The sequence below is a fragment of the Aspergillus pseudonomiae genome (assembly GCF_009193645.1).
Source record: "Aspergillus pseudonomiae strain CBS 119388 unplaced genomic scaffold BDV37scaffold_99, whole genome shotgun sequence".
NCBI lineage: Eukaryota > Fungi > Ascomycota > Eurotiomycetes > Eurotiales > Aspergillaceae > Aspergillus > Aspergillus pseudonomiae.
The window spans coordinates 40,073-68,024 of record NW_022476091.1 but is presented as its reverse complement, the minus strand read 5'-3'; the positions used below and the strand labels follow the sequence as shown (position 1 = coordinate 68,024).

General features: G+C 48.2%; 8 protein-coding genes across 8 annotated transcripts; 3 read left to right on the top strand and 5 right to left on the bottom strand.

Annotated features, from left to right (window-relative positions):
• Window positions 1–115: 115 nt before the first annotated feature.
• On the top strand, window positions 116–3,088 carry BDV37DRAFT_287707 (putative RSC complex subunit (RSC1); the record flags this gene model as incomplete). Its single annotated transcript, XM_032088153.1, has 5 exons — window positions 116–288; window positions 365–527; window positions 617–685; window positions 750–2,021; window positions 2,105–3,088. 5 exons carry the CDS (start codon window positions 116–118, stop codon window positions 3,086–3,088), a joined length of 2,661 nt encoding a protein of 886 aa, XP_031936630.1.
• A 1,036-nt stretch (window positions 3,089–4,124) lies between these two features.
• Window positions 4,125–5,716, bottom strand: BDV37DRAFT_287706 (putative spindle poison sensitivity protein Scp3; the record flags this gene model as incomplete). The annotated part of the gene is made up of 2 exons (XM_032088152.1): window positions 4,125–5,501; window positions 5,621–5,716. 2 exons carry the CDS (start codon window positions 5,714–5,716, stop codon window positions 4,125–4,127), a joined length of 1,473 nt encoding a protein of 490 aa, XP_031936629.1.
• A 1,408-nt stretch (window positions 5,717–7,124) lies between these two features.
• BDV37DRAFT_287705 (putative TBP interacting domain protein) lies at window positions 7,125–8,267 on the bottom strand (the record flags this gene model as incomplete). The annotated part of the gene is made up of 7 exons (XM_032088151.1): window positions 7,125–7,163; window positions 7,217–7,626; window positions 7,839–7,881; window positions 7,937–7,949; window positions 8,035–8,044; window positions 8,135–8,173; window positions 8,228–8,267. The coding sequence occupies 7 exons, from the start codon at window positions 8,265–8,267 to the stop codon at window positions 7,125–7,127; spliced, it is 594 nt and encodes a 197-aa protein (XP_031936628.1).
• Window positions 8,268–8,804: 537 nt separating this feature from the next.
• BDV37DRAFT_287704 (putative chitin synthase activator (Chs3)) lies at window positions 8,805–11,090 on the bottom strand (the record flags this gene model as incomplete). The annotated part of the gene is made up of 4 exons (XM_032088150.1): window positions 8,805–8,816; window positions 8,878–10,122; window positions 10,181–10,300; window positions 10,359–11,090. The coding sequence occupies 4 exons, from the start codon at window positions 11,088–11,090 to the stop codon at window positions 8,805–8,807; spliced, it is 2,109 nt and encodes a 702-aa protein (XP_031936627.1).
• A 1,912-nt stretch (window positions 11,091–13,002) lies between these two features.
• Window positions 13,003–17,142, top strand: chl1 (DNA helicase; the record flags this gene model as incomplete). Its single annotated transcript, XM_032088149.1, has 9 exons — window positions 13,003–13,126; window positions 13,479–13,645; window positions 13,703–14,344; window positions 14,398–15,063; window positions 15,119–15,289; window positions 15,352–16,011; window positions 16,271–16,371; window positions 16,530–16,728; window positions 16,924–17,142. 9 exons carry the CDS (start codon window positions 13,003–13,005, stop codon window positions 17,140–17,142), a joined length of 2,949 nt encoding a protein of 982 aa, XP_031936626.1.
• Window positions 17,143–17,575: 433 nt separating this feature from the next.
• Window positions 17,576–19,595, bottom strand: BDV37DRAFT_233934 (uncharacterized protein). Its single transcript, XM_032080397.1, has 2 exons — window positions 18,510–19,595; window positions 17,576–18,451 (listed from the first exon to the last, which is right to left on the bottom strand). The coding sequence occupies exons 1-2, from the start codon at window positions 18,895–18,897 to the stop codon at window positions 17,733–17,735; spliced, it is 1,107 nt and encodes a 368-aa protein (XP_031936625.1). The 5' UTR covers window positions 18,898–19,595; the 3' UTR covers window positions 17,576–17,732.
• Window positions 19,264–25,674, top strand: pld3 (phospholipase D). Its single transcript, XM_032080399.1, has 4 exons — window positions 19,264–19,620; window positions 19,682–25,079; window positions 25,141–25,209; window positions 25,270–25,674. The coding sequence occupies exons 2-4, from the start codon at window positions 19,690–19,692 to the stop codon at window positions 25,274–25,276; spliced, it is 5,466 nt and encodes a 1,821-aa protein (XP_031936624.1). The 5' UTR covers window positions 19,264–19,620; window positions 19,682–19,689; the 3' UTR covers window positions 25,277–25,674.
• A 99-nt stretch (window positions 25,675–25,773) lies between these two features.
• Window positions 25,774–27,888, bottom strand: BDV37DRAFT_275370 (uncharacterized protein; the record flags this gene model as incomplete). Its single annotated transcript, XM_032085388.1, has 2 exons — window positions 25,774–27,062; window positions 27,861–27,888. The coding sequence occupies 2 exons, from the start codon at window positions 27,886–27,888 to the stop codon at window positions 25,774–25,776; spliced, it is 1,317 nt and encodes a 438-aa protein (XP_031936623.1).
• Window positions 27,889–27,952: the final 64 nt, after the last annotated feature.

The following is a 27,952-nucleotide window of genomic DNA, read 5'->3' as shown; positions in this document are numbered from 1 at the left end:
ATTTGCGCGCTCTTCTCAGCTCTTCTCACTGACAGAATACTTCCAGCAGCTTCCGCTGGTCTGCTTGAAGTGTCATTGATGATCCTTGGTCTTTGCGGCCGTGGTTTTATACAGCATGGAGAAGAGCTTGGAGCCGTCGCAACTCCAACCCACATCTGAAGAGCCCGTTAAGTCAATCGAGGACGATGGGAAGGGCGATAGCGCTGCGACGGCCGAGGGTGTTACCGACGAACAATGGAGGTCAATGATGGATGTTGTCATGGCCATCTACGAGTTCAGAGAAGAAGAGTAAGTTTTGGGGATTTCCTTCGAATTATTCACTAGTCACATTGTGAAGCTCACTATTCCCGCCTTCAACCCCCAGTGGCCATGATCCGTCCAAACTTTTCCAACGCAGCGTTAATAAGCGCAATGTCCCGGACTATTACGATATTATTAAAGAGCCAATGGCTCTCAGCATTCTGAAGCAAAAGATCAACAAGAGAGAATATACGAAATTCTCTTTGTTCGTGCGAGACTGTGCTCTGGTAAATCGACGGCCGTCCTTCTCTTCGGAGCAATTGCTTTCGCGGTGTACTAGAGCTTGTCAATGCTAACATGTTACCTCTATGCCTAGATTCCTCATAATGCGCAAACATACAACCGTCCCAAGTCTCAAGCGTATGAAGACGCGCTCGTGATTAAGGTCTGCAGAAAACCCTCTATGCCCTCGCTGTAGTTTGCACTCTTTTATTAATGTTGGTCTGTAGGATGTATTTGTCGCCGAATTTCGGAAACTAGTAGATCAGGGAATAATTCCCCCAGAAGTTGCTGAACTTCCCGACCTCGGCGAGATCCCCGAAGCAGATCCTCTTCCGGAAGAGGAGGACGAGGACGAGGAAGACGACGAGGACGACGAGGACGAAGAGGACTCGGACGATGATGGCCGGCGGAAGAAGAAACGAGGCCCTCGTCCTGGAAGCAAACGAGACGGTGGAAAGGATGACGGCCACAAGTCTAACGATCCTGAGCTAAGAAAAAAACGAGGACGACCGCCGCGTGTGGACACACCTATGGAGGCTAGGATCAAAGCTGTCTTGAAGGGGATTCGAAAACTGAAAGGGCCAAGCGGCGCACTCAAAGTTCGGCATTTTGAGCGTTTGCCAGATAAGGCTACATATCCTGACTATTATGTGGAGATCAAAGAGCCAATCGCTATTGACATCATTAAACGAAAGTCTAAGCGGAAGAAGTATAACTCCGTCGATCACTTCATGAGGGATATGGACTTGATGTTCAACAACGCCAAAGTATACAACCAGCCCGAGAGTCAGATTTATAAAGATGCTGTGGACTTGCAAGTGGAATCACGGAAGCTCGCTGAAATTGAGAAAAAGAAACCAGACAGTGAGTACTTGATGGAGGATGGGCGTCTGCCATTACCGGATGGAATTCTTTACAAAGGCGAGCTATGGAAGGTCGGTGATTGGGTCCATATACAAAACCCTAATGATGTAACCAAACCCATCGTGGCCCAGATCTACCGCACCTGGCAGGATTCCGAGGGCGATAAATGGGTCAATGCCTGTTGGTATTACCGTCCCGAGCAAACCGTCCACCATTTTGAGAAGCACTTCTATCCAAACGAGGTGGTCAAGACTGGCCAGTACCGAGATCATCGGATCGAAGAAGTGGTAGATCGCTGTTTTGTCATGTTTTTCACTCGCTACAATCGTGGACGACCCAGGGGCCTCCCTCCTGACAAGGACGTATATGTCTGTGAAGCTCGGTATAACGAGGAGAAGCACAAACTGAACAAGATTAAGACTTGGGCGAGCTGCCTCCCGGATGAGGTAAGGGAGAAGGATTATGAAATGGACCTATTCGACGTTCCTCGGCGGATCAAGAAGGTTTCAAGTCCTATCAAGCACCTGTTGAAGAGCGACGCAAAAGAGACAGATGATCTTCCAAAACCAACATGGGGAGCCGAGAACGCACCGCCAATTGTTGGCGCTGTTCATCGTCGTCCGCGAGATGAGAATGTGAGTCTTTACTGTCCTGTAATGTCAACTTCATGTGCCCCTGTGACATTATTATTGTAGCTAACAGATCATATCCTCCCTAGGAGTCCCCACCACCTGAACCCACGCCTTCGCCACCCCCGTCTTTGCCTCCACAAAATCTGCCTTCTGCTCCTGCTCGGCAGGCTTCGATCAGTCAAACTCCACAGCGGCCTAGTGTGGATAGTCAAGGCAACACTACTGTAGCCGGAACCACTCCTGCACCACCCCGCTCGCCAGCTGCACCAATCCCTCCTGTTCAGAACGTGCCCGTACCAGTTCCTCCAACGACTTATCAGCAACCTCAGTTGCCCCCTACCCAAACATATCAGCCCGCCATCCAGAGACGCTCCAGTGGTTTTTTGCAACAGACTCCACAACCCTCCTACCAGACATCGGCTGTCTCTCATCCGTACGCAGCTGTTCAGCCAGCACCATATACTCCCTATCAGGCGAACCGCATACAAGTTCCACCGGGGACAGTGTACAACCCCAATGCCCCTCGTCCGATCGAAGTGTTCCATTTGAGCGATGCTGCTAATGCTACTATCCCGGAAGATATCCGAGAACAGTTCCATTGTGACAATCAAGGCCACGTGCTATTTTTCTCTTCGCCACCTCTGGAAATCATACCTCCCCTCCAACAGAGGCTAGGCCACTCGCTCAAATATCTAGCAGTTAAAGAGGAGCGCCGGAAACTAGTCGAGGCGAAGAAGCGCAAGGAGATGGAAGAGCAAGCCGTGCAAGACCAGAGAGTAAAGCGTCAGCGGGCTGACGAGGAAGCGTCGCTTGCTGTTAGAATCGAGTCTCTGACTATGAAGGCCATTGGCACCATGACAGATCACATTGGAACTGGCACAGAGATGATCTATCAGATGATCTATCATGACCAAGCAGAAAAGGCCAGACAAGCAAATTCCAGTGCCCTTGAGCAGAAAGCCCTTACCGACCGTATTGATAAGGAAAAGACCAGGCAAATTCAGGCGCAGTCGAGAAGTGCGACATTTGTCCCCCTCAAAGAGAATATCATGTGCATGGACGATATTTGACCCTGGGTTTTACTAAACAGGGAGAGGAATGAATACAAGTTGTCAACCCAATCTATCAGTTGCTGTTTTCGCTTAATTACCCAACATAATGCAAGCCTTTGTTGATTTAAACCTCTTTTTCTTTTTCTTCCTTTTCTTTGCGCGGGACACGGCTTATTGCGTAGGTAGCCGATTCGATATCCACCATCATGCACGTAGCATGATTGATAGCCTGGCGATTGATTGAAGCTTCGCCATTATTTTGGAAGGTTTCTGAGCATACAGTTCGACATAGATATCTTTATCAAACATTTCTAATTATGCACTGTATACACAAATTTCTGTAGGTGATGTTGTGAATATCTTCAAAGGCATAAATACTGTGAAATACATACACACTTCCTTTGACAACCATGATCACAGTTAAGAAGGCAAGAAAGAAACACATCATTGACTCGTAAGATTGAGTGGTTACATGAGTTGAGGGACATTGCAAAGAAAAGATAATTGAAGGGTGCGGGAATAAAAAAAGAGAAAGGTAGAGTGTACATGCAATGAGCAATCAGAGAGAGAACATTCCCTCTCTTCCCTCTTGGTTCTCTGCCTTCAAATGCCATGTTGTGAAATATATGAAATGCGGGAAGGATCGGAAGATATAAAGAACAAAATAAACATGAGAAGAATTATTGGCAGAATATTGAGCCTTTCCAATTCTCTGAAACTCCGACCACACCCTTGAATTATCCCAAACCTGGTCTAAGCCAAAAATATGCAAGACGAAAGAAGGCTGTACAGAGATACTCGAAGATCGCTTGTTTTAGTCGTTCTATGCGAAATGCCTACCAAATGTGGCTGAAGCCAGGCATTTCATATGTTCTTCAGTAAAACCCGATGAACGAAGTCATGGACTGGTGCCAAATTATAAAAACCGGTTTCCTCATGTTTCCCCTGATGCAGCGTGGCTTTTGTTTACCCCGATGAAAGATTATGACTTCTAATGAATTGGTGTCGGAATGGATGACTATCAAATCCTGGTTTTGCGCTTTCGGAAAGGATGTCAGGGCTGGAAGCCTGAGCTACTCGTTGGTGTAGAATCGTCGTCGTGAGACTCGGTTTTACTGGTACTCCAAGACTCGCTATTCCGTTTGTTGTTCTCTTCTTCTTCCATGGAGAAAACCAAGTCGCCTTGCTCCTCATCAATCCTGCTAGTACTGACGGGCGACGAGACAGTACGGTCGAGGCGGCCACTACCTCCCACTGATGAAGAATGGCGGGCAGCGCCAGGGTGAAGTGACATACCGCTAAGTTGTTGTGATATCATGGACGCTGACTGTTGCCGAGAAGGAGTAGAGACAAAGGGCGAGACGTCACCCGATGTTTGCCGGCTTCCGATGGGTCCAAGGCTGGGACTTGCGCCGAAGTTCAACGAAGACTCACGGAGAGGAGATCCGACTTGTGGTAATGAGGTGCCATGTGCATCCTCCTCCTTCTTCTGTCGCTGTTTCGCAAAAAGGGCACCAAATCTGGAAGGGCTGGACGCCAGAGGCGAGCCGACTTTTGAAAGGCTAGTACCAGTCATACCAAGCCCGCTGAGATCACGATGACTTGAGCTAGGTTCATAGTCTGTGCGTGAAAGGCGTCGTAGTCGCTCCTGCGGTGTCAGCACATCATCGTGCAAATTGATAGGCAGGTAGTCCTCCTCCATCGGGAAATTGCTGTCATCCCAATCATCCAAGGCGGTAAGCCGCGGAACACTCGCAGAGAGCATTCGTGGCTTCACCGACCGCTGTGAGTGCAAAAAGCGAGGTCCTGAGCCATCCTCAGGAATTCCAGGAGGGGAAGAACCTATGAAAGAAGGGGGCTTCCTTAAATCTGACCCATATGCGGTATCGCGGAGACTCCGGAGCGCATCGGAGGGGCCGCCGATTCTTTGGGCCGGCGGGGATAGTTCCAGCCCGAATTTCGATGGCATAGAAGCGGCTACCGGTCCATAACGAGCGGCGTGTGATATCCCTTGGCTATCAAAGGAGGCAGGGAGGGGTGCATCAAGTGCGGTTAAATGGCGGTGATTTGGAGACATGGGAAATCGCATGTCATCAATCGGAGAACCATACTTAGAGCCGGCGTCTGAGGCCAAACCCGCATCGATGGTGGGAATGGCGTCATATGGTTGTTGGGGAGAGTGTATGGCAGCGTACTCCTCTTGAGGGTGAACTTGAGGGCCATATCGGGGCTCTTGACCGTTCATTCTCTGTTGCGAAAGGACGGAATTCGTCAAAGCTGAATCTTGATTCACATACGCTTGGGGATTAACTCGGCCACCCAAGTTGAGGTGACTACCGCCCATTCCTACACCTGGGTTGGGTCGATTAACCCGTCGGCCATCAGGGAGAATATGCGCCAGCGCACACTTGGCTCCAAACTTGCAGTTACCCTAGGACCATGGCACACGTAATCAGCCACATATATTCCGCAGTAAAGGGGAAGAGCAACCCCAGGCATGAAAAAGCCGAAGTGTCTTCTGGGGGATCCATACCTTCGTGAAGTATTTACACGGCGCATAGTCAATCGCAGCATCGGTAGAATGTAGGAAAGGGCAGGCGGGTCCCGCCTGACAAGCTCCTTGACGAAAGAATTTGCAGGGGACATGTTTAGTATCTGTTGTCCGTCATATGTAAGTCAGGGTTGGCTTTGCTTCGCAGGTGATAAGGTCCACATGAGGAGTATCGTTGGCCTTCTTTATAGCTCAATGGGTGCTGGGCAGAGTCTTACTGCTTTGGTTGTTGGGAGGGCTACGGGCAGCCATGTCAAGGCCTGAGAGATTGCGAGAATGGCCGTTCTGGATAGTCCCTGAGGGGACCGGAAGTGGAGCACGATTTTTCATGTCGCCTGAGAGGCGATTATGGGGACGGGGTGTGTGGGAAGGTGAAGGTTGAGAAGGAGGAGTATTGCGAGAGGCTGACACTTGCATGGCCGAGAGAAAGAGAAGGCGGACTACAAAATCCGGAGGGGTTTAGTACTATCGGGCGGGGTGGAGATAATAACGGTACTAAGAAACGTAGTAAAATGAGAAAGGTGCTTTCTGAGGGCGGTCAACATTGATAACAGCAGAACAATAAGTGAATAGGAGAGGAAAAGAAGGTGGGTTGGAGGGAAATAAAAGAAGGGAAGAGAAAAAAAAAAACAAGAGGGAGAGGGAGAGAGAGAAAGGTACTGACATGGAAAAGGTAGATTAATATTGAACATTGGTTAAGTTGAGATTCGCAACTTTCATACAGTTAGCTCATCGACACCTTGACTCCGAGGCAATCAACCTCGAGCATGGACAACGAATTGCCGAAAGTGCTTGCACCTAGCAATTAGAGTGAATGTAAAAAGTAAAATAAAAATAAAATAAAAATCTAAGAAAATTTAAATGGAAAAAAAAAATAAATAAGTAGAAGAAAAGAAATCTCTGCATAGTTTCTCCTGACTAAAGAAATTATAAAAGACAGCCACCTCGACAAGAACGTAATCCTCATGGGAATGCTCTTACAGCCAACGGTACGAATTTCTTACCCTCATTGCGCGGTACAATAATAGTTTCTTTTCTCGATAAGAGTGAGGCACATGACACTACTAGTATCAGAAGCACAGATGATATACGAAAACCCAATAGGGTTGTTGTCAGAACTGTGGGAAAATATACTATCGCAGATCGCACGCGAGGGCTCTGGCATGTATAGGATGGTCCTTATATTTCGATCTCTATACATCTGACAATGCTTGGGTGGAACATAGCTTTCCTCGAACCGTGTCCCAATTTGAACCCAATTGCTCCTCCATCATTTCATCGAATCATCCAAGGCTTGCAGGCGGAGAAACCCGTCGATCACCATCTGCCCACCTCTATGCGGACGCTCGGTACATAGATGTACTATAAATATTCACCTTAGCGATATAAATCTGTATGAGATGGTACGTAAGCACCGCACACTGGAAAGGAAACTGACGAGAGCTGGCGAAGGGCCCTCAACATTTTAGCTTGTCCCTTCATCTACGTATACAAATGTTGTAATCAAGTGAGGATAGAAGGCCCTTCTAGCCCTAGGAATTCCTGTTCGTTACTGTGAGCAGTCTCAGCAAAGGCGATTAACCAGATATTCATACCCAGAGCTCTTCTCGAGTCACATCTTTATCCACCATCTCTAGACATCTTCTCCACAAATCGCGACATATCTGCCTCCGCGCATTAACACGCTTCTGCCAGCATTCCATTGCTCTTTTGGTGACAGTTCTGTCTTTCTCATCCACCTGTCCCACGCTGGTGCCCCGAGCTTGAGTTAGAATTGCGAGGGTAGTCTCCCTTTCCACTTCAAGTTGGCTGATGCTCTCTTGGAGGTCAAAAGCCAAGGGTGTCGCACGTAGAGCTGTGAGCTTAGCTCGCGCCCTTTTTGCACAGCCTCTGAGGTCAGCAAGCTGTTCCTGCAGCTGGCCAATGTGATCATTCAGAGCCACCACTCCCTCCAATGTGTTTTCATCGGTCCCCTTCTGTAGAGCATGATAAACTGCCTGTCTCCCTAAATTTGAAGTTAGTGCCAGTACTCCATGATGTCCACTCACCATCCACCATCCCAACGTGACACATGCATATCGGATTCACTAACCGGATGCTCTTCCTTCGATTTGCCGATTCAGATGTAGCTCTCGCAAGACCTTTGCTGTATATGCTTCGGAGTGCGCTTTATTAAGGACTCTACTGAGGCCCGGACTTGGTATGGGGGTTGCTCACTTTTGGTGACTTTGTTGTGCAAATTCACTGAGACATCTGTGGCCTATATGTCATTAGCCGCCAGGCACTTGCTGATAGGTCCTCCCGAAACCACGTACCGAATAGGGACGACTGCTCTTCTGGGTTAGCTAAAAACTATCAAAGAAAAGAAGGGGAGACGTGAATATCGTGTTCAGGTGCTCGATTGGACCCTTACTTCTGGTGACCTAGAGTTGCGGGAGTAATGGATCAGTCTATTATGTTTCTGAGAAGGCCGGGCTATAGAGGGGAAGCCTGGGGGGAACATATTGGCTTACGGAGATAGTTTAGAACCAAAGTAAGCCCATCGTCAACAGCTGTATGGGGTCAGAGTTCCTCCTGTGAACCTAGAACCTGAGTGACAAACTCACTGCCGTTGTTCGTCTCCTCACTTTGCCCCTTCTGTTTCATGCTGGTAATGGGAACAAAATCGAGGAGGATCTCCCAAGTAAACAAGTCGAAGACAGGGAGGGAATTATGATGATCATGCTAACACGCAGTTGCCACTACTCTGCGATACAAACTCACGATCATCACGTGGACTATTCGACGAACGTGGGGAACACTCATATTTATGAAATATCTAGGTAAGATGGCCTGGAACTCACAAGGCTAGGCAAAAAAGAAATTCCTTGACAAGAACAGTCCACTGTCAGCAGCTAAATTATCCCAAATATGTTAACCAAAGGATTGGAAACCGACCGCCAACTAGAATGCAAGATCAAAATAGAAGGGTAAGAGACTCAGTACAATTAAGAAGGCCTTAGTCAAAGAACGGGGGATTCAGCTTGCCAGCCACATATTGCGCTTGCTTTATCTCGAATTTCTTTTCACTATCAAAATGCACAATGATGAACTGAATCCTCTACCATCCCTGTCCGTACGCAAATTTCCGGATAAGAAACAAGTGAACTATGGTGGTGTAGAGTCTACGACGACTCATGGGTATCACATGACGATCTATGATGGAGTCAGTTTTCGTAACATAATAAATAGCTAACGGAAAGGATGAAAAGCATACGCAATCATTGTCCTTTTGTGCAGTCGGAACTCCCATCTCCTCAAATGTTTTTGGGCCTTTGCCTGGTAGGCCACCTTGAGACTTGGCTGGCTGTGCTGCGGGCTTCTGGCCGACCGAGGCTGACACAGATGATGGTTTTGGTGTTGCCGAGGATGCTACAGGTGCACTTGGAGGCGGCATGGATTCACTGCGCTGGGGAAACGTTGCAGAAGACGGTGAGGCCACTGGCTTCGGGGAGCCTACTGGGCCGCCTTGAGCAGAAACAGGCGTCCTCACGGGCCGTCTATCAGGCGGTGTGCTGTCAAGGCGTTGTGGGCGTCTTGAGTTTGGAGAATCAATCGGTGCAGAGTAGCCAATATCTAGCTTAGGTGTTGCTGACGTGGGGCTTGCTGGACCGCTGGTGGTGGGTGTCACAGGGGCAGGAGAGCGATACCCCATTGGCCCAGGCCCATAAGATGCCGCACGGTTATAATTGGGAGCGCTGGTGCGAATGTTAGGGTTGATGCCAAATGCTGAGCTTGGCCGTGGGTCAGGCACCGAGTAGCCTGGCGGGTACACTGGCCGAGCCCTGGAGGGTGGCCGGTCGGGGTACGGAGCACTTGGCGGGGGGTTATCTGAAAGACTCATCCGTGAAGGATCAGGCATTTCAAGATTCTCTGAAGCTGATTGCATGGATTCGTTCCGCTGGTGAGAGCCGTAGCGTGACTTGATCCGAGCGATGGCAACCTGCTCATGATCCCGTCGGGACAACGTCTTCGAACGTGAGATACTGTCGATTCGACTGGTAGCGTCTTTGTTTCCGTTTGCCGCAGCCTTGGCATACCAGCTTCTGGCTTCCTTGATATCAACCTGAACGAAGATACCGACTTCATAGAAGTATCCCAGGGCAAATTCCGCAGTTGGGAAGCCGCTCTGAGCTGCACGCTGAGCGTATGTGAACGCCAACTCGTCGTTCTTCTCGAAGACACCCTCATGTCCACAAAGGAACCATTTACTGATGGCCATTTCCGCTTCTGGCTCTCCTTGTCGGGAGGCCAATGCGTTGTAATGCAAGGATAACGCCGGGTTAAAGTCGCAACCTAGTTGACACAGTTCATATGCGGCACCCATCTTGACTTGGGCCTTAGCAAATCCGTGGTATGCAGCTTTCTCGATATTTACGCGAGCGGCATTGACATCAAGGGGGAGGTAATTCTCTGGGACGCTCACTTGGGGCAGCTCCCGTGCCAGAAGCATGCCATAAACCTGCAAGATACCAAGTCAGATTGAATGGCATGTAAGTATATTCCAAGGAACTACACACATAGGCACCCTGAGGCGCATTCTCGTCGCAGGATTGCGCAGCTAGCTGGATATAATCAAGGCCCGTTTGATAATCTTGACGCTGTCCGTGCTGGCCCAGCAAGATCATCATCCCCAGACGCTATAGCCTCAAGCAGTTAGCGCGAGCTGTTAGAATTAACGATGGAGATGTAGCATACGTAAAAAGAAGCAGAATCGGCAAGAGCAACACCTTTCTCGTAATGCCGGATGGCTTTTTCGGGTTCACCAGAACTCTCGAACTGCATCCCCATGCGATACTCAGCCCTGGCATAGCCTTTCTCCGCAGCTCTCGAATAAGCTCTGAATGCTTCCTTTTTATCAACGCGATATCCGAATTTTCCGAATTCCAACCACATTCCCTTGATGAACTCAGCTTTGGGATGGTGCTGATCAGCCAAGAAATTGACGATGTTCATCGCATCAACCTTCAACTGATGCTCCACTTGCGGGGTCTGGGGACGCGGGGGTTGGATTAAGGATAGACGAGCTTCATTCTGGACGGCGACTTCGACGTAAGCTAGGGCGTCCTGGGCCCAAGCCAATTGCATTTCGGGGTCATTGGAGGAGAGTACTGCCATCCGAGCCTTCTCCAAGCTGGCTTCTCTCTGCTCATCGGTGGGGGGCACATTTGGAGGGGGGTTGCGTAGGACAGGGAACGGCGAAAAATTAGGCGATTCCATGGTATCGTAAACGGCGGATTGCTCGTAGTGGGCAGCGTCCTCGTAGCCGGCAGTAATGGGCTGTCCCTGGACTACAGCGGCAGAAGAAGTTCTCTCGGGAAAATGGGACCGATCATATTGTACAGGAGCATATTGGCTCCGATGAGGGTTTCGAGCCTCATGCTCGAGGTGGGCAATATTGTCCTGCATAGTCTCCGGAACTTCAGGCATGACTCTGCTGGTGAGATAAAGTGTGTCCAGATTAGCAACACACCCATCCACTGTAGGGAGGTCAAAAAAAAAAGGGCAAAAGAAAAAGAAAGGGTAGAACAACAAAGATGCTATAAAGCTGGCGTTGTAGAAGATTTCCTGTTTCGGTTTATGTCTTTCTTTCTTTCCTTTTTCTTCTCCAAAACAACAACTAGATGGGGCTGGCTCACCTTTGGGGAGAAGGGGATATAACTTCTGGCATGTAAAAGTCATCCTGGCCCCCTGGATACCATGTAGCTCCTAGCCTTGGCTGACCGCGACCTTGCGGTGGTCTATTCATTGTCGGCGTCTTTTCTTCTCTTCCTCTTTAGTAATCTAATTATTCCCTTCTATTCTTTGGGAGGTTTTTTTTTTCCTCCACCCCCCCAGAGAAAGACAAATAATTTAAAAAAGAATTATCCGGACTATTGGGCGTTTCTTTTTCGTTCTTGTCCTTGGTTTGCCTTGCCAATTGTTTTGGGTTTGAGAGTCAGACTAGAGCTAATAATACGATTAGGCTCTCCAGGCACAACGGTTCTTCGGTACGTAATCAAAAAGAGAATAAAAAGAAAATAAAGAGGGCCAACTGTGGGGGAAGTTTGATTGCCGAAGGGCCCAAGCAAGAGAGAGAGACTTTGTTGGATATACAGAACGCGTTGAAAGAACCACAAGGGACCTACTCATTATCTAGCGAAAGTACCAGGAAATCCACTGGTGACAAGTATTTACCCAGTGAGAGCTGTCAGACAAAAGATCGAAAATTAAATGGAGGGGGGAAGAGATGGATGAGTGTTGAATCAAAGACGTATTGTACGTATCTTAGTATGGGTTGAGTGGGGTAAGAAGAATTGATAATTAATTACGGAGTACTATATACGGAGTACTCCGTATTATATTTTTACTTTCGTTCTCCTTCCCCTCGGCAACTGCACCAAATATTAGAGTACGGAGTACAGAAAGTAGCTTTCAAATAACAGATACTCTGTTAGGCGGTAAACAACTCATTAATTCATTTTTGTAGCAGAAAAATGCTTTTAGTCGCGAAACATGGAAGATTTATCAAGGAAAAATAAAATAAAATAAAATAAAATCTGTTAATAGAGAGAAATGCCCGCGTACCTGGTACTCGTACCTATGTATAGTACGGAGTACATACAAACCTGCTCTCGAAGAGTAAGCAAGAAACTAAAAAGAACTGGACCCGGCACCACTGCTCAACACTTGACCAGTATATAATCAAGATAGAGATAGGTATAACATGGGCAACTTCTCTGTGACCCCGTTTTTGATTAATTAATCGCTTTTCGAAACTGCTACTCCGTACAGAGTATGGAGTATTCAAGAGAAAGATCTGTGTTTTATCTCAAAAGAAAACTTGGCACTTCTTGGCATATGATTGCCTGAGGAGTCATACTCCGAGTATTCGTTGCTTTCTTTCCAGAAGCAACTTCGGAGACCACAATAACAGTTCTTCTGCTCTTTTCAGCCTCCGCCGAAAAGATAGTCTTCCTTGTGGGCCTTTAAGTTCCGATAATGTTTATGAACTTGTGTTATCATGGACAGGTACAGTAGGTGTATGGACTAGAGTATGAAGTTTCTACTAGTAGAGTACTGCGCCATAGTACGGAGTAGGAGGTATTAATCGTACCGCCCCATTTTTCACCTCTTTTGATTGGGCCTTCTAGTGCTTCCATAGCCAAGCCACATCATGGATCTCACCCCCTTTTGCTTTTTTTCCATTTCTCCTTTTCGTTCCCCGTTGCCCCTGCTCCTTTTCTCCTTTTCGGCTAGTCGATAGGCGTATCGTACAATGGACCCATACTGACCTTGAGCCTCTGATCTCCTGCGCAGTACTAATACCTGTTGAATGTGACCGCTATCTCCTGCAGGAATCATGGAACTCCAGGCAGAAGAGTTCCACCACCCTTATTCGCCATATGACATTCAGCTTCAGTTCATGCGGGCATTGTACTCTTGCATCGAAAAGGGTAAAGTGGCCGTCTTTGAATCTCCCACAGGTAAGTTGGCTTTCACTTTGAATTGAGTTCCTTCTGACACCCCTGGTGATAGGCACTGTGAGTTAAACTTTGGACCAGTTGTTGATTCTACTTGCATTCTTGCTGGATATCTGCCGTTGTAGAAGTAACTAAATGTAGATTAGCGGAAGACCTAAATATCATACTGACAATAAGCACTTGTTCAACTACTGAGACTTTCTACATTAGGGAAAATCATTGAGCATAATATGCGGCTCATTGACTTGGCTACGAGACCATAAACGCAAGGGTTTTCAGGAAACTGTCAACAACAATACCTGTTAGACTATCATTTGGGAACTACAGGAATTTGGTCTAATACGTAATCTCGCAGGTGATGACGGTGAACCGGAATGGATGCTGGAGTATGCAAGACGGGAATCCAGTCGTGCTATTTCGGAGAAGAGGAAAGAACTTCAGATACGATTGGCAAAAGCAAGACATAGGGAGGAGAAGCAGAAAGCTACTTTGGAGAACTCGAGTGGACCACGCAAACGACAGGTATGGTACCTACCAGTTTCGTGAGTAGGCAGTTTCCTTGCTGAAATGCCGGTTCAGAAGTTCGATATACCTTCCAGAGCTTCAGATGTGCAGACCGAGGATGGTTTCGTATTGGATGAATACGACAGTGAGAGCGAAGAGAAGCGTTCCTCACAGAAACGGACTGATTATTCGAGTGGCCTTTCCACCGGCACGCTAGAGTTATTGGAGCGTTTCCAACACAAATCCTCAGCACATCCCAGACAAGACGAAGATTATGGGGATGAAGATATCAAGATATTTTATTGCTCGAGGACACATTCCCAATTAACACAATTTGCAAGCGAATTACGAAGAGTCAATGTGCCTTCGAGCATACCGAAGGACTTTAGTGAAGGACTGGCGGACATAGATGAACTCCAGGAAGGTGTAAGGTACTTATCTCTTGGGTCTCGAAAAAATTTGTGCATAAACCCTCGAGTGTCTTCCCTGAATAATGTAACAGCAATCAGTGAACGCTGCTTAGACATGCAGCAGCCAGGTGTTGCTGCAGAACACAAATGTCCGTTTCTACCGTCAAATGAGAATGAGGCACAGGTTTTACAGTTTCGGGATCACGTACTGGCCACAGTTAAGGATATTGAGGACATAGGGAAATTGGGGAAGAACATTGGAATATGCCCCTACTATGCGTCCCGCTCGGTCACCAAGCATAGTGAGGTGGGTTGCTCACAGAGCCTGTTTGCTGGACACCCGTTGCTAATACTCGAAAGATCGTGACACTTCCGTATCCCTTGTTGCTTCAGCGGTCAGCTAGAGACGCTCTTGATCTATCCGTAAAGGGCCATGTCGTTGTTATTGACGAGGCTCATAATTTGATGGATGCTATATCCAACATCCATTCGGTGACAATCACACTCTCGGAGCTGCAAACCTCTCTATTCCAGTTGACAACATACGCACGGAAGTTTAAAACTCGACTAAAAGGAAAGAACCGCAACTATATCGCACAGGTTATCCGACTTGTCACTTCGATCACTGACCACCTCAAAACAATTCTCGAAAGAAATCAAGCTTCCGAAGGTCCTGTCCAGCCATCAGACCTCATGTCTGGGAAAGGTGTCGACCAGATCAACCCTTACAAGCTATGTCGCTATTTGCGTGAGAGTAAGCTAGCGAGGAAGGTGGATGGGTATGCCGAATTCTCTCGAGAGCAAGCAGACCGCGAAGCAGTCAGAAAGCCTTCAACGCCGGTCTTATTTCATATCCAGAGCTTTCTCCTACCCTTGATGAACCTTTCAGCAGAAGGGAAATTATTCTATACGAAGGCTCAAGGTGATATTCAGTTGAAATATATGCTCCTCGACCCGATGAATCAATTTCGCGAAATTGTTGATGATGCAAGGGCTGTTATATTAGCTGGCGGAACTATGTCACCTGTATGTTAGTTTTCAACTAACATGCCCTTTGCTCATTAGTTGACAAAGCATACAGATGACGGACTACATAAACCATTTGTTCCCATACGTGCCATCTAGTCGCCTAGACACCTTCAGTTATGGTCATGTCATTCCTCCAGAGAATTTGATCGCACAAGTTCTAGGTAGAGGGATTACAGGTACAGACTTCGACTTTACCTTTGATACACGGGATTCAGAACGGATGGTATGGATTCTGAGTTGGGGTGATCCTTATATTTCCATGATCTAACCCATGCGTGTGCACAGATAGTTGACCTGGGACGAACGATAGCTGCTCTATGCCAGGTTATTCCAGATGGCGTCGTTGCCTTTTTCCCAAGTTATGACTATCTCGGTCGAGTTTTGAGTATATGGAAAAGACCTCTTGCAGGAGAGATCAATCGTACTGTCTGTGACTTGATTGAGCGGAAAAAGACTATTCTGCATGAGTCACGAGATATGACTATGAGCATTGAGGAGCTCTTGCAAGAATATGCAAGTGTTGTCGGATCAGGACGAGGGGCACTACTTCTTTCAGTTGTCGGTGGGAAGCTGTCAGAGGGTATCAACTTTTCTGACAGATTGGGGAGAGGTGTGCTTATTGTTGGCTTACCATTTCCAAATATACGCAGTGCAGTTTGGCAAGCAAAGATCCAGTATGTTGAGCAAAAAGCCTACAAGGAGAGCTCAGGCTCCGAGGCAAGCCGGCAGCTGATCGCAAAAACTGCGGGAAAGGATTTCTATGAGAACTCCTGCATGCGGGCAGTCAACCAGTGCATCGGGAGAGCTATTAGACATCGTAATGATTACGCTGCTATCGTTTTGATGGATAGACGTTACGATAAACCCGCTATACAGGGGAAACTGCCCGCTTGGATCAAACAGAGCATGGCGAGCAGTCCTGCTCTGCGGCCAGCTGGAGCAGCAGTAGGTAGTCTATCGAAGTTCTTTATGGCACAACGGACCAGCCAAACATAGTGAATATTACTTTATACTGTCTTTATATGAAAACCTCTTCCTTGGTAATTATTGGCCTCCAATCCTTTCCAGCACTGCATACAAAGTGACGCGTATCACGTGATAAATGCCAAGACGGGCAGGGTTGACCCTACTTAGGGCAAGCGAAGTTAGCGCACAATCTAGAGCCGCCGCCTCCAGGCCTTGATTTCAACATCTGAGCGACCAGCACACACGATCGCATCCCCAATCGCCAAACACTCAGACCGGTCTTGTCGAGCACACCACCGTCGACAAGATGCCTACCCGTTTCTCGAAGACAAGGAAATCGTGAGTCGAAAAGCTCTTTCTTTTATCGCCTAGGGTGGTCGAACGTTCTTGTTTGTCGTGGTGAAATGCGACAAACTAATACCCCATCCGACTCCTATATCGAAACCTTGAAAGAATGGGACAAGACGAAGCTGACTTGTATCTCTTTCTTCCTATAGCCGCGGTCATGTGTCCGCCGGTTACGGTCGTATCGGCAAGCACCGTAAGCACCCCGGTGGTCGTGGTATGGCCGGTGGTCAGCACCACCACCGTACCAACCTCGATAAGTACCATCCCGGTTACTTCGGTAAGGTTGGTATGAGGTACTTCCACAAGACCAACCAGCAGTTCTGGAAGCCCGTGATCAACCTCGACAAGGTACGTGAAGTTACGAACATTGCCGTAGAAAACGATGGACGCAGTAAAAAGGAGGATCGGCTTGATGAAATGGATTGTGTGGCATGAATAACAAATGATGCTCGAAAACATGAATCAACTGGCAAGAAAGAAGGAAGCAAGAGATTTGCCATGGCTGTGATGAACATGTAACTGATTGGTGAACTCTTGGTTTAGCTGTGGTCCCTCGTTCCCGCTGAGCAGCGTGATGCCTACGTGAGCGGCCAGAAGACCGACACTGCTCCCGTTATCGACCTCCTTCCTCTTGGCTACTCTAAGGTTCTCGGCAAAGGCCGCATCCCCGAGATCCCCATCGTCGTTCGCGCCAGGTACTTCAGCCGGGATGCTGAGCGGAAGATCAAGGAGGCTGGTGGTGTCGTTGAGTTGGTTGCTTAAATGTGGATTATGGTGCTACCTAAAGAAGGTCAAGGTGCTGCGCTGGCTGTGGTCGGCGTAATTGAGGCTCGGTTTCTCTCGAAGGGAATAAGGACTCGAACAAGGGAGCCGCGGATCGGGCACAGGGATCCGTGTATTTACAAAACCAAGGGTTTTCGTTTGTGATGAGCATAGCATAGCCTCCAGACACCCTTACGATCTCACTGTCTCACAAAATACCATAAAGGAGGATTTCTTTTCGCTTTTTTTTTAAACCTAAAGTTATCCCAGGCAATATGATCCTTGGCGAAGACGTAAGATAAAAGGTGGGAGCCTTGCCTCTGGAAGTTCAGAATGGACCCTTCGTGGTTGGCTGGGTAGTTGCTATAACGCGTCTAAACCAGGTAGCGCCGCTTGGAATTACCCTTAATCTTTACACTTATCTACTATCATATCCACATACCGTCCCCATATGGAACAATGCCTGTGGGCAAGACCGCTTCCTTCGAGGGGTATGGGCTCGGGCGCATGTTAGTACAGAGATGCTGGTAACAGATGGTATTGATCAGGATCACATTGTCTATGTGCACTCAACTCGCTCTATAATTCAGTTATATCTTAGATTCACGAACAAATCCAGACTTCAATGAATCCTCAGTGGCTGCGAGAGTATCACTAATGAACCGCACTGCTTCGTCAACCATCTTGGGCGTCACCTCATGCGCCGCGCTCTCGTCAATAACATCCTCTAGAGTCACCGCACCATTGGAAAACCAGCCGTTGGGGGCAACTGCTTGTTTCAGCCAAGTTAAGAAGGCCTCTCCTCGATGGTACGGAACCAATTTATCCACACCGCCAGAAAGATTCAGTATCCTTTTGCCTGCTAGGCAGCGGGCCAACAGCGGCTGTAGAGCCTGCTTCTCTTTCTCCGTCGGCTCCGGCAAGGTAGGGTTCCGCAGAGGCTCGACACTCTTCTGCGTGTCCAAATAGCTCAAGAACAGACTGGCCGGGTCATAATCACGGACGGCGTCTAGGAGAGACTCAGGAAATGCCTCCGAACCCAAGAACTGGGAGCCTGGCGGGTCACTGTTTGTCCATGCTGGGAGCTTCGACAGTCTCGCACGATCGGCCATGAGATTTACATAGTCGGGACAACCAATGATAACCACACCGGTAGTAACACGCGGTTCGTGTAGAATACAGCTCCACGCTGCATGTCCACCTAGGGAAATACCAAGTACGAGGTTTTCGGTGATCTTGTGCTCGGAGTGAGGAAACACGAAAGGTGGGAGATAATCGATCAAAAGGGAAACATCCCGTGCAGTGCCCTCTAAATTGCGGATGAATCAGATATGGGCACCTTCATTTGGGAAATGCGGAGCGCTCACGAAAGATGGAAAACATGTCCTGCGCATGACGAGGGTTGCCCTGTCTCCATGCCTCATTTCCAGTGGGATCAACCAGCCTCGTGCCATGATTTCGCTGGTCGAAAGCAACGGCGATTAGGCCTTTTATAGACTGGCTACTATTGGCATGGCGAGTCTTGATTCGGTTATTCCAGTCCGTGATGACTGCGGCAGCAATTCCCGCCATCCTTTCTTTAGTTGCTAGTCTGGGATGCAGCAGCCAAAGGCACGCAACCTCTGAAGCCTGGGTAGGTAACTCATTTAAGCCAAATACCGTAGTAAGTATTCCTGCGACTGGATATGTTTTTTGCGATACGGGCGACGGAATCGTGCGGGGTGCGGCATCTAAAGGTTTCAAAGGGTCTGCCATTTCTCTTTATCTCTTTCCCTTCCTCTCTATTCCTGTACTTCCTTTCTATTGTTATGGTATGTTGAGGTGAATTGGGAAGGTAGAGGAATAACGCGCAATTGAGTCCCAAGGTCGAGGAGTGACAGTCGAAGTGACCTTAGCCTTATATCCAAGAATCAAGTATACCTCGGTAGAAAACAGAGCACAGCCAGTGGCTGTTTCTCTTCACCAGCCACAATGTGTCCCGCTTGTTTATCCGCGCTGCGAACGTACGATTATCAAGTCAAAGTTTACCTCCTCTTAACCTTCACTTACATAGTCAAAGCAACCTCAAGTCTTCTCAAACCTCCCCGTTTATTTTACACAATGTAAAGAGGAAACAAAAAAAAAATAAAGAAAAAGAAAAAGAAAACCTTTAGAGATGGTCAAAATTTGCTTATAACCAAAGATCCAACTGCTCCTTTGGCATCCAGACTTTTCCCCTTCCCAAGTTCCCACGCTAAAGCGGGCCCCTCTGTCTCCAAGTCGAATTGGGATAAATTATGGGTCAGACTCCACTGCGGCTCGGGACTACGTACTATTTGTGTTTTAACACCAACGCTCCTTTTGGGTTCTAACGCCCTAGCTTTTGACAGTTACCCCCTAGGCTTATTGTTCAAATAGATCACGCCTTCGGACAGCGTTACAATGACTTCACTGTGAGGTTTCCATGGTTAGTTTTGACAGGATCATATTGATCCTTATGTAGGCCCATTGAACTCCCCCCGACTCCTACCGTAGTGAACTAACATCGCTTTGTCCTTAGTACGCACCATGACCGAGTCTACGGTCCATCCCTCAGAATTGAGGGTTCCTGAAAACTCCTCTGATCGGCTCACCCCCGGAAAGCCAGAGCCACCTATTTTATCGAGTGGCCCAAAGCTGTCTTCACCTTTCCCTTCTCCAACTGGTACCCCTGGCACTGAGTATTCGCCTTCAGACAATCAGGAAAAGGCGGAGGCTGCTGTTGAAGAAGATCAACGGAGAGCGAATACTATCACGGATGAAACTGGAGGCAAACCACATATAGGGGAGGCCAGCGGCTCATGGGAAATATGGGATGGCTTTTCCGGAGTTAAACAAGCATCTTTGAACCCTCAACGACCGAACGAGTCGCTCGACAGCCAGCAGAAGGCCTTCAGCCAAAAATCACAGGCATCCCATCATGGGCTATCATCGCGGCGTCCAAGTGTTCAGTTTACCGGCGAAGCCACTGAGAACGATCCTCCTGTCGAATCTGCTCGATCAAGACCTTCTTCCATAGCAGGGGACGATGTTGATGCTGATCTGAAGGGCAAGCAATCGATCTTCGGCAAGCTGAAGGCATTTGCAGTCTCCCCATCATTCACCTCTCATTCCCGCTCGGCTAGTGCTGCAACCATCGGGGATGCTAGACATCCCAACCATGATCTCACCACCCCAGGCTCGGAAAGGGGGGAGTTCCGTTTCCCCGACACGCTAGAAGAGGAAGGGAGCGATATTGATGCTGATGCTGAAGAGAGTGCGGGGGAACAACAAGTCCGGCAGAAGCAGCAGCAGAGGAAGAAGAAGAAGCAGCTGCGTCGTCAACAAAGCGACTCTACACCCCAGACAGAACCGAACACACCGAAAGCCTCGGGCCGGCCCTCCTTTCACTTGCCTAGCTCATTTGGCCCCTTTGAAAACTATCGTACGAACTTCTTTCCACGACGAAATACTGGAGACTACGCGCAGCAACGTGAGGGGGTGTCAGAGGATGAGGGCCGGGATCGCCTTAATCGCGATAATGCTTGGCGGCGGAGAAGTGCCTGGCTTGCTAACACTCGCGCGCTTAATTACGGGGGACGGCAGATTGACTCGCAACCGAATCAGGATGAGAGACGCCCTAGCAATCTGAGGCGGTTTACTGGCATTACAGGGCCGTCGGAAAACGTCGAGAGTCTCGGGGCTCCCTGGAGGCGCCATCGAGCTGAACGTGGTTCTAGCCTCAGCGCTCAAAGATGGCGGCAAATTAAGGCCGGATTGAAGTTGATTGGACAGCGACGTAAGACCGACAACACCGTTGACCACGCGAAGTCGGCCGAACTGCTAGCCGAGCTGACCTCGGGAGTACCGGCCGCCCTAATTCTGGCCAGCATGTTTCAACGTGATGAGCATGGCAGCAAGCGCATTCCGATTCTTCTTGAGCAGCTCAAGGTTCGAGTAACGGATAGTAGGATCGATTCTCATTCTGGAGATCGCCACCTTGTCTTTAGGATCGAACTCGAATATGGAAGCGGCATGACCCGGATGAAGTGGATTATTCATCGAACGCTGAGAGATTTCGCAAATCTCCATTTAAAGTACAAATTACACTTTGGGACACAAAAATATATCCAACTGCGAAACACTGAAGGGGCACAGAATCTTCCACGATTCCCTCGAAGTGCATTTCCTTACCTACGAGGGGTTCGAGGCTTAGAAAGCGATATGGAGGACGAAGAAGATGACGGTGGCTATGAAACCACAGCCGAGGCGACAAGTGGCAATGAGAGAGCTGGGAAGAGGCAGCAGTCACGGCGGCGATCGTCCGGTAATATATCTCGGCGACAGTCGACTGTAACGAACCCTGATACAGAAAATGCTGCTGGTGCCTCGGGCGCAGCAGACGCAGGACCGAGCAAAAAAGAGAGTTATCCGGAGAGACAAAGAAAAAAACTCGAATCTTATTTACAAAAGCTGATTCGGTTCCTTATCTTTAAACCTGATAGCAATCGTCTGTGTAAATTCTTGGAGCTGTCGGCCTTGGGGGTGCGCCTCGCTGCTGAAGGGAGCTATCATGGCAAAGAGGGGTATTTGATCATACAATCCTCGAAAGGTCTGGATTTCCGGAGGGCCTTGACTCCTGCCATGGTAAAGAGCCGTCATTCACCAAAGTGGTTCCTAGTCAGACATAGTTACGTCGTTTGCGTTGATTCCCCCGAGGCAATGAATATCTACGATGTTTTCTTGATAGATCCCTTCTTCAAGCTGCAAACTCAGAAGATCAGTATCCGAAACCAGAAAGCAAAGGAGCTGGCAAAGTCGGCAAAAGAGTCGGCAAGGCATCCGCAACATCACACCTTGAGACTGGAGAATTCAGAGCGGAAACTCAAGCTGTTGGCCAGGAACGAGCGCCAACTCCATCAGTTTGAAGATTCGATTCAGTTTATGGTCAACAATACCCCTTGGGCAAGGCCAAATAGATTTGAAAGTTTTGCTCCAGTGCGCCACCAGTGCTTCGCTCAGTGGCTAGTTGATGCTCGGGACCACATGTGGATGGTGTCACGGGCGATCAACCAGGCCAAAGATGTCATATACATCCATGACTGGTGGCTTAGTCCCGAGCTCTATATGCGGCGACCAGCTGCGATCAGCCAGAAGTGGCGCTTAGACCGCCTTCTCCAGCGAAAAGCCCGCGAGGGCGTCAAGATATTTGTCATCATGTATCGAAATATCAACTCGGCCATCCCAATTGACTCGGAATATTCCAAGTTCTCCCTTCTTGATCTGCATCCCAATATCTTTGTGCAGAGATCTCCGAATCAATTTAGGCAGAATACTTTTTTTTGGGCCCATCATGAGAAGTTGTGCATAATAGATCATACCTTGGCTTTTGTAGGAGGTATTGATCTTTGTTTTGGAAGGTGGGATACGCCACAACATCTTCTCACGGACGACAAACCGACAGGATTTGAAACTTCAGATGGACCTAAGGACGCTGACCACTGCCAGCTTTGGCCTGGCAAAGACTATTCGAACCCACGTGTTCAGGATTTCTACGATTTAGATAAACCCTATGAAGAGATGTATGATCGAAACGTCATCCCCAGAATGCCCTGGCACGATATATCGATGCATGTTGTCGGCCAACCGGCTCGGGATCTCACTCGCCACTTTGTTCAACGATGGAACTATATACTGCGTCAGCGAAAACCAACTCGGCCCACACCATTTCTACTTCCTCCGCCTGATTTTGACGCAGCAGATCTGGAAGCTCTTGGACTAGACGGGACTTGTGAAGTTCAGATCTTACGATCGAGCAGCGCATGGTCCACTGGTACGTCGGACCTTACTGAGCACAGCATCATGAATGCCTATGTCAAGTTAATCGAAGAATCGGATCATTTCGTCTACATCGAGAACCAATTCTTTGTGAGCACCTGTGAGATAGACGGCAGGAAAATCGAGAACCTGATAGGCGATGCTCTGGTAGAGCGGATTACTCGAGCTGCGAAGAACAAAGAGGCATGGCGTGCTGTTATCGTCATACCACTGATGCCAGGCTTCCAAAATACGGTAGACAGTGAGGGCGGGACAAGTGTCCGGTTAATCATGATGTGCCAATATCGTAGCATCTGCCGGGGAGAGACATCTATATTCGGACGACTCCGAGCTTTGGGCATTGAACCTGAAGATTACATCCAATTTTTCAGCCTGCGGGCTTGGGGCAAGATTGGCCCTCACAAACAACTTGTCACTGAGCAGCTTTACATTCACGCTAAATGCATGGTTGTCGACGACCGAGCTGCAATCATTGGGTCTGCAAACATCAATGAACGGTCCATGCTGGGATCGCGAGACTCAGAGGTAGCAGCCGTTGTGCGTGATACGGACATGATCTGGTCCAGCATGAATGGTCGTCCTTACCTCGTCGGACGGTTCCCCCACACTCTAAGAATGCGCCTCATGAGGGAGCATCTTGGCATTGATGTCGATGAGCTCATGGAACATTCCATGGCGACAGAACAAGAATTGCGAAGGATTCAGATTGCTGAGGAGGGCTCTAAGTCACCAGGAGATCATGAGAGACTCGACCCTGAATCACTCTTGCTGGAAAAACAGGATGAGAGGGACATGATCGAGCGTCGACACCGTATACAAGACGAGTTCCTCTCACGGTCAGAAGACATACACAGCTTCAATCATGATGTCGATTGGGAGCAGGGTGATAATCCTAATCTCAAGTCAAACAGGAAGCTCACCGCAGATGCAAGAGTGACTGCCAACCCAGAACATAAGAAGGATGTGGACGGGTATGGTCCAGATCATCTTAGTACTGCTTTGCAAGCCGGTTTAGGAGAAGCTCGCGATTCTCAACTCTTGGGTGACAAGTTAGAGGTCTTGATCTCTCCCATTGCGAGCGAGGGTAAAGGCACCATCCAGCAACCGAGACATTGCCAGCCACAAGAAGCCAACTGCGACAAAGAGGCACGTAAGACATCGTTTATTTTACCAGATAATGTCGACGAGCCAGATTCAGTTGTTGAAGGGCTGTCAGCTGCTCGTAACCCAGCTGTATCAGGACATGATACCGAGAGCAGTAGCAATGGCGCTGTTCCCACGACTAAAGAAAATTTCGATATGACGAAGTACCCGCACCCACTGAGCAAAGACTTGAAACATGTATTCATTGATAAAGACTGCATGAGAGATCCGGTGATCGACGTGTTTTACCTAGACACATGGCATGCTGTTGCCGAGAAGAATACGAAATTGTTCCGGAGCGTTTTTCGCTGTATGCCTGACAGCGAGGTGAAGTCTTGGAAAGAGTATAAGGACTATACTGATTACGGGGAGCGTTTTGCTGAGATGCAGAATCAACACAGTGCTAAGGCATTTCGTCCAGCTCATGCTAGGCAAACTGGCCCGCCTGGTACAGGTGCCAGCTTGATTGCAGGTGGTCTCGCAACCAAGTCAAACCCAATAGCAGCCGGACCAAACGCGGACGAACAGGCGATGGGTCAGAAGGATCAGTCTCCAACTGAGAAGGCTGACCTCCGACAAGCTACAAATACCCAAAATCACGATCGCACGCGGTCAGATAGCGCACAACAACAAGAAACACTGTCATTTAAAGATGAAAAGATAACTGGGTTGAGGACGGTAGATGCACCAGCATCTGGAAACGTACAAAATGGGCGACATGATGAAAATGGATCATCCGGAGAAGATCATGAGAAGCGGGTTTCAGATCCGCCAGTCGTTGATTATTCGGAGGCTTTGAATCGAAATGCCACAGCTCAATCACGACGACGACGACGAAGAGCTACAACTCTGGGCTCAAAACGGGAGTTCCACGCATCAGATGAGGTGATGGATAAACAACAAGCGGAAGACCTTCTGAACCAGGTTCAAGGACATTTGATTCTTTGGCCTTATGACTGGTTAGTTGAATATTTCGCTGCATTATGAATGTTAATTCCACCTACTAACTGCTTGAACTAGGCTGGAAAAGGAAGAACAAGGTGGAAATTGGCTGTACACACTGGACCAACTTTCACCGTTGGAAATATAGTAAGTTATCTTCTTTTTAGTTTGTTCAATATCACAGACAGGTTGCTGATTATCGAGCAGTAATTAATGTACAGCGTGTCTTCTGCGTACCTCTGATTTATCCACCTCTCTTTGTGGGACTCTTAAGCATCTTGGTGAAGCAACAATATTTAGTCGCGATGTGCTCGGTGAATGGCTTCCAATGTTACTTTGGTGCCCGTATTTCTCTTACTTCTACACAGGAAATGGTCTGAATTATCCTATCTCTCGTAATAAATACTGTTAATCTAACATTTTACCTGTCTCCCTGATATTTCTGCATTACAAGCGCTCTATCCTTAGCCTGTCTTTTTCTTCTTTCCAGTCCATAGTAATCTCCTTTTTGTGTTTCGATACTAGAAATATTCGTCGCTGTGAACTGGCCCAGGGTCACAGGGAACAAAGTTTAAACATTATACAGAGCAACTTCATCTAATATAGGCACAATGACTTAAAATCTACATTTAATTAGGTGATAGTATACAGTGTTTATATTACATACAGGTGATTCATCAATGCTCATATACAAGAAGGCCTTCTTCCAGCTTAGGTTATCTGCCCTCGCACTTTGCTAAAGTCATCGAAATTTGCTCGTAAAACAGGGGCAAGAAGACTGTTTCTCAAACCACCATGTGTATGCCGTTCCCATGCACCAAGACATGTGTTAAGGCGATCATATGCGCGCAAAAAGACGTCCTGGAGCTCACAGGTGCGAGAGCATGTGCGGCCGAGATCATTCATGTAATTGGCGGGATCCTGAAGGCATAGCCTCGAGGCTGCCGGAATGTTGCGCTTCATGGCAGCCGTTTTCTTCCGGTTTACAAGTGCACGCTGGCCGCGAAGATGGGCTGGCAAATCCTCTGCATCGTACATTTTGATTGCGTCTTTCACAGTACTTGCATCGAAGAAGCTCGGTGGGTCCACGGAAACACAGGTACTTCTAAGATCAACCTCAGAGCCGTATACCTTTAGAAAAGCAAGGAGCTGTTGGCCTAAGCTCCTTGACTCTTGAAATCGGCCATGTTTCATCTTAAGAAATGCCACAATAAGCATCACGAGAGAATCAGGCCCAATGGATGATTTATGGCTACCGAACAACTCTTGCGCCTCCAATATCAGACGGATAACCATGTATAGCGGCCGGATCGCAGGATATTCAGTATAATAGTCGCATATATACTCAACAGAAGAGGGCAAGCCTTCGCCGCATTGGAATTGCACTCGTATACCGGTCTCATGGTGAACAGCGGTCAGAATAGAGTTCCATTTGCCGCTCAATTGAATCCGACCGCTAAACGACGAGCAATGCTGAAGGGTACATTCTACTCGAGACAGTAGATCACTATGGAAACTGAGAATCTGTGGCCGTGTGGGACTTGGCCTTCGGACCCTGTCGATCGATCGGGCTGGATCTGGCACGGGCAATATGAAGTCCAAATCTGAGTGGCTCATCGCAAAGCCAGTTCGCCGAGAGCCGATGACCTGGGGCGTTTGAGGTACAACATCTCGCAGCATGCTTGTAACTTGTGAAACTATATGGTTTACCCTATCCCGCTCAGGGGGTGTTGGTAACAAATATTCTTCAAGTGCGCGGATCTCTGCATCTAGCTGCAGGAAAGCGTCAGGCCATTCGCGACTTGCATCCCCATAATCCATCCATGGGGATTGCTCCCATCGGCATTGTTCCGTATTTACACCCCATCGCATCTGGTCACACGGGATCGTTTGGGTGGTATTGACGGGAACGTTTTTCAGGGTACGAATATTACTTGCTGTCCGTGTCGATGGCCTAGATGAGACAATTTGTGTCGTAGCTTCTGGAGAAACCGGTTTCCCTGGTCGTTTCAAAGCCAAGGCTTCCTCCACCGGAGTTACAGAGCGGGCGAGGTCTGTCCGGTCGAATACTTTACGAACCAAACTTGTCCTATTCGAGGATCGGTGGGCCTCGAGAGTCCTCGGAAGGCTGCTTTTAAATATAGCCATGTCCTTAGAGTAGAATCTAGTTCCAAGGACAGCTCGATATCTCGACTGAGAAGAGTGAAACGCGTGCTGCCGAAGGGGAGAGAAAGCAGAGGGAAGACCGACAGAGAGGTAGGAGCGCGTGGTCGCGCGAACAACTGGGCAATCGAGGCATTGCAAATGACTGGCGAGAATCCGGGGCATATACCGGACCAAGGCAACGTTCTAAACTTAAGCAGTTATTATTATGGAAAAGCAGGAGGATGACGAGGCGATCGGATGAATGAGTGATGCAAAAAACCAAGAGACGAAACAAACTTGCTAATGGCAGTTTACACAGGCACCTGATTGATCCCGTGCACCTGTTAAACAAATCCGTTTCACGTGGTAGATTCAGCCCTAACAGCGTGCGCCAGTGATTGATTACATAATTGGGCCTCGACGATTCGATGAGATGATTGCTACGTACTAGGAACAACTTATTCTTAGTAGTACTACTACTCCGTAGTGCTAGTATTAGACAGGTCTATCACAAGCATGACATCTAGATTGTAGGTCGGGGACAACCCGACTCATCTTCGTACTTCCGTAGCAGGTCATCATTCTGCAGTCATTCTCTGCCTATTTTCAGAAAAGGAGAAGATTTTATCTCAAGCATTCGGGTAATGACGTACCTGTGTGATGTTGGCGGGGAAAGGACATGATAAAGAGAAATTTCATGGATCGCATCATCCACTCCGGTATCGTAGGGTACGAACGTGAAACC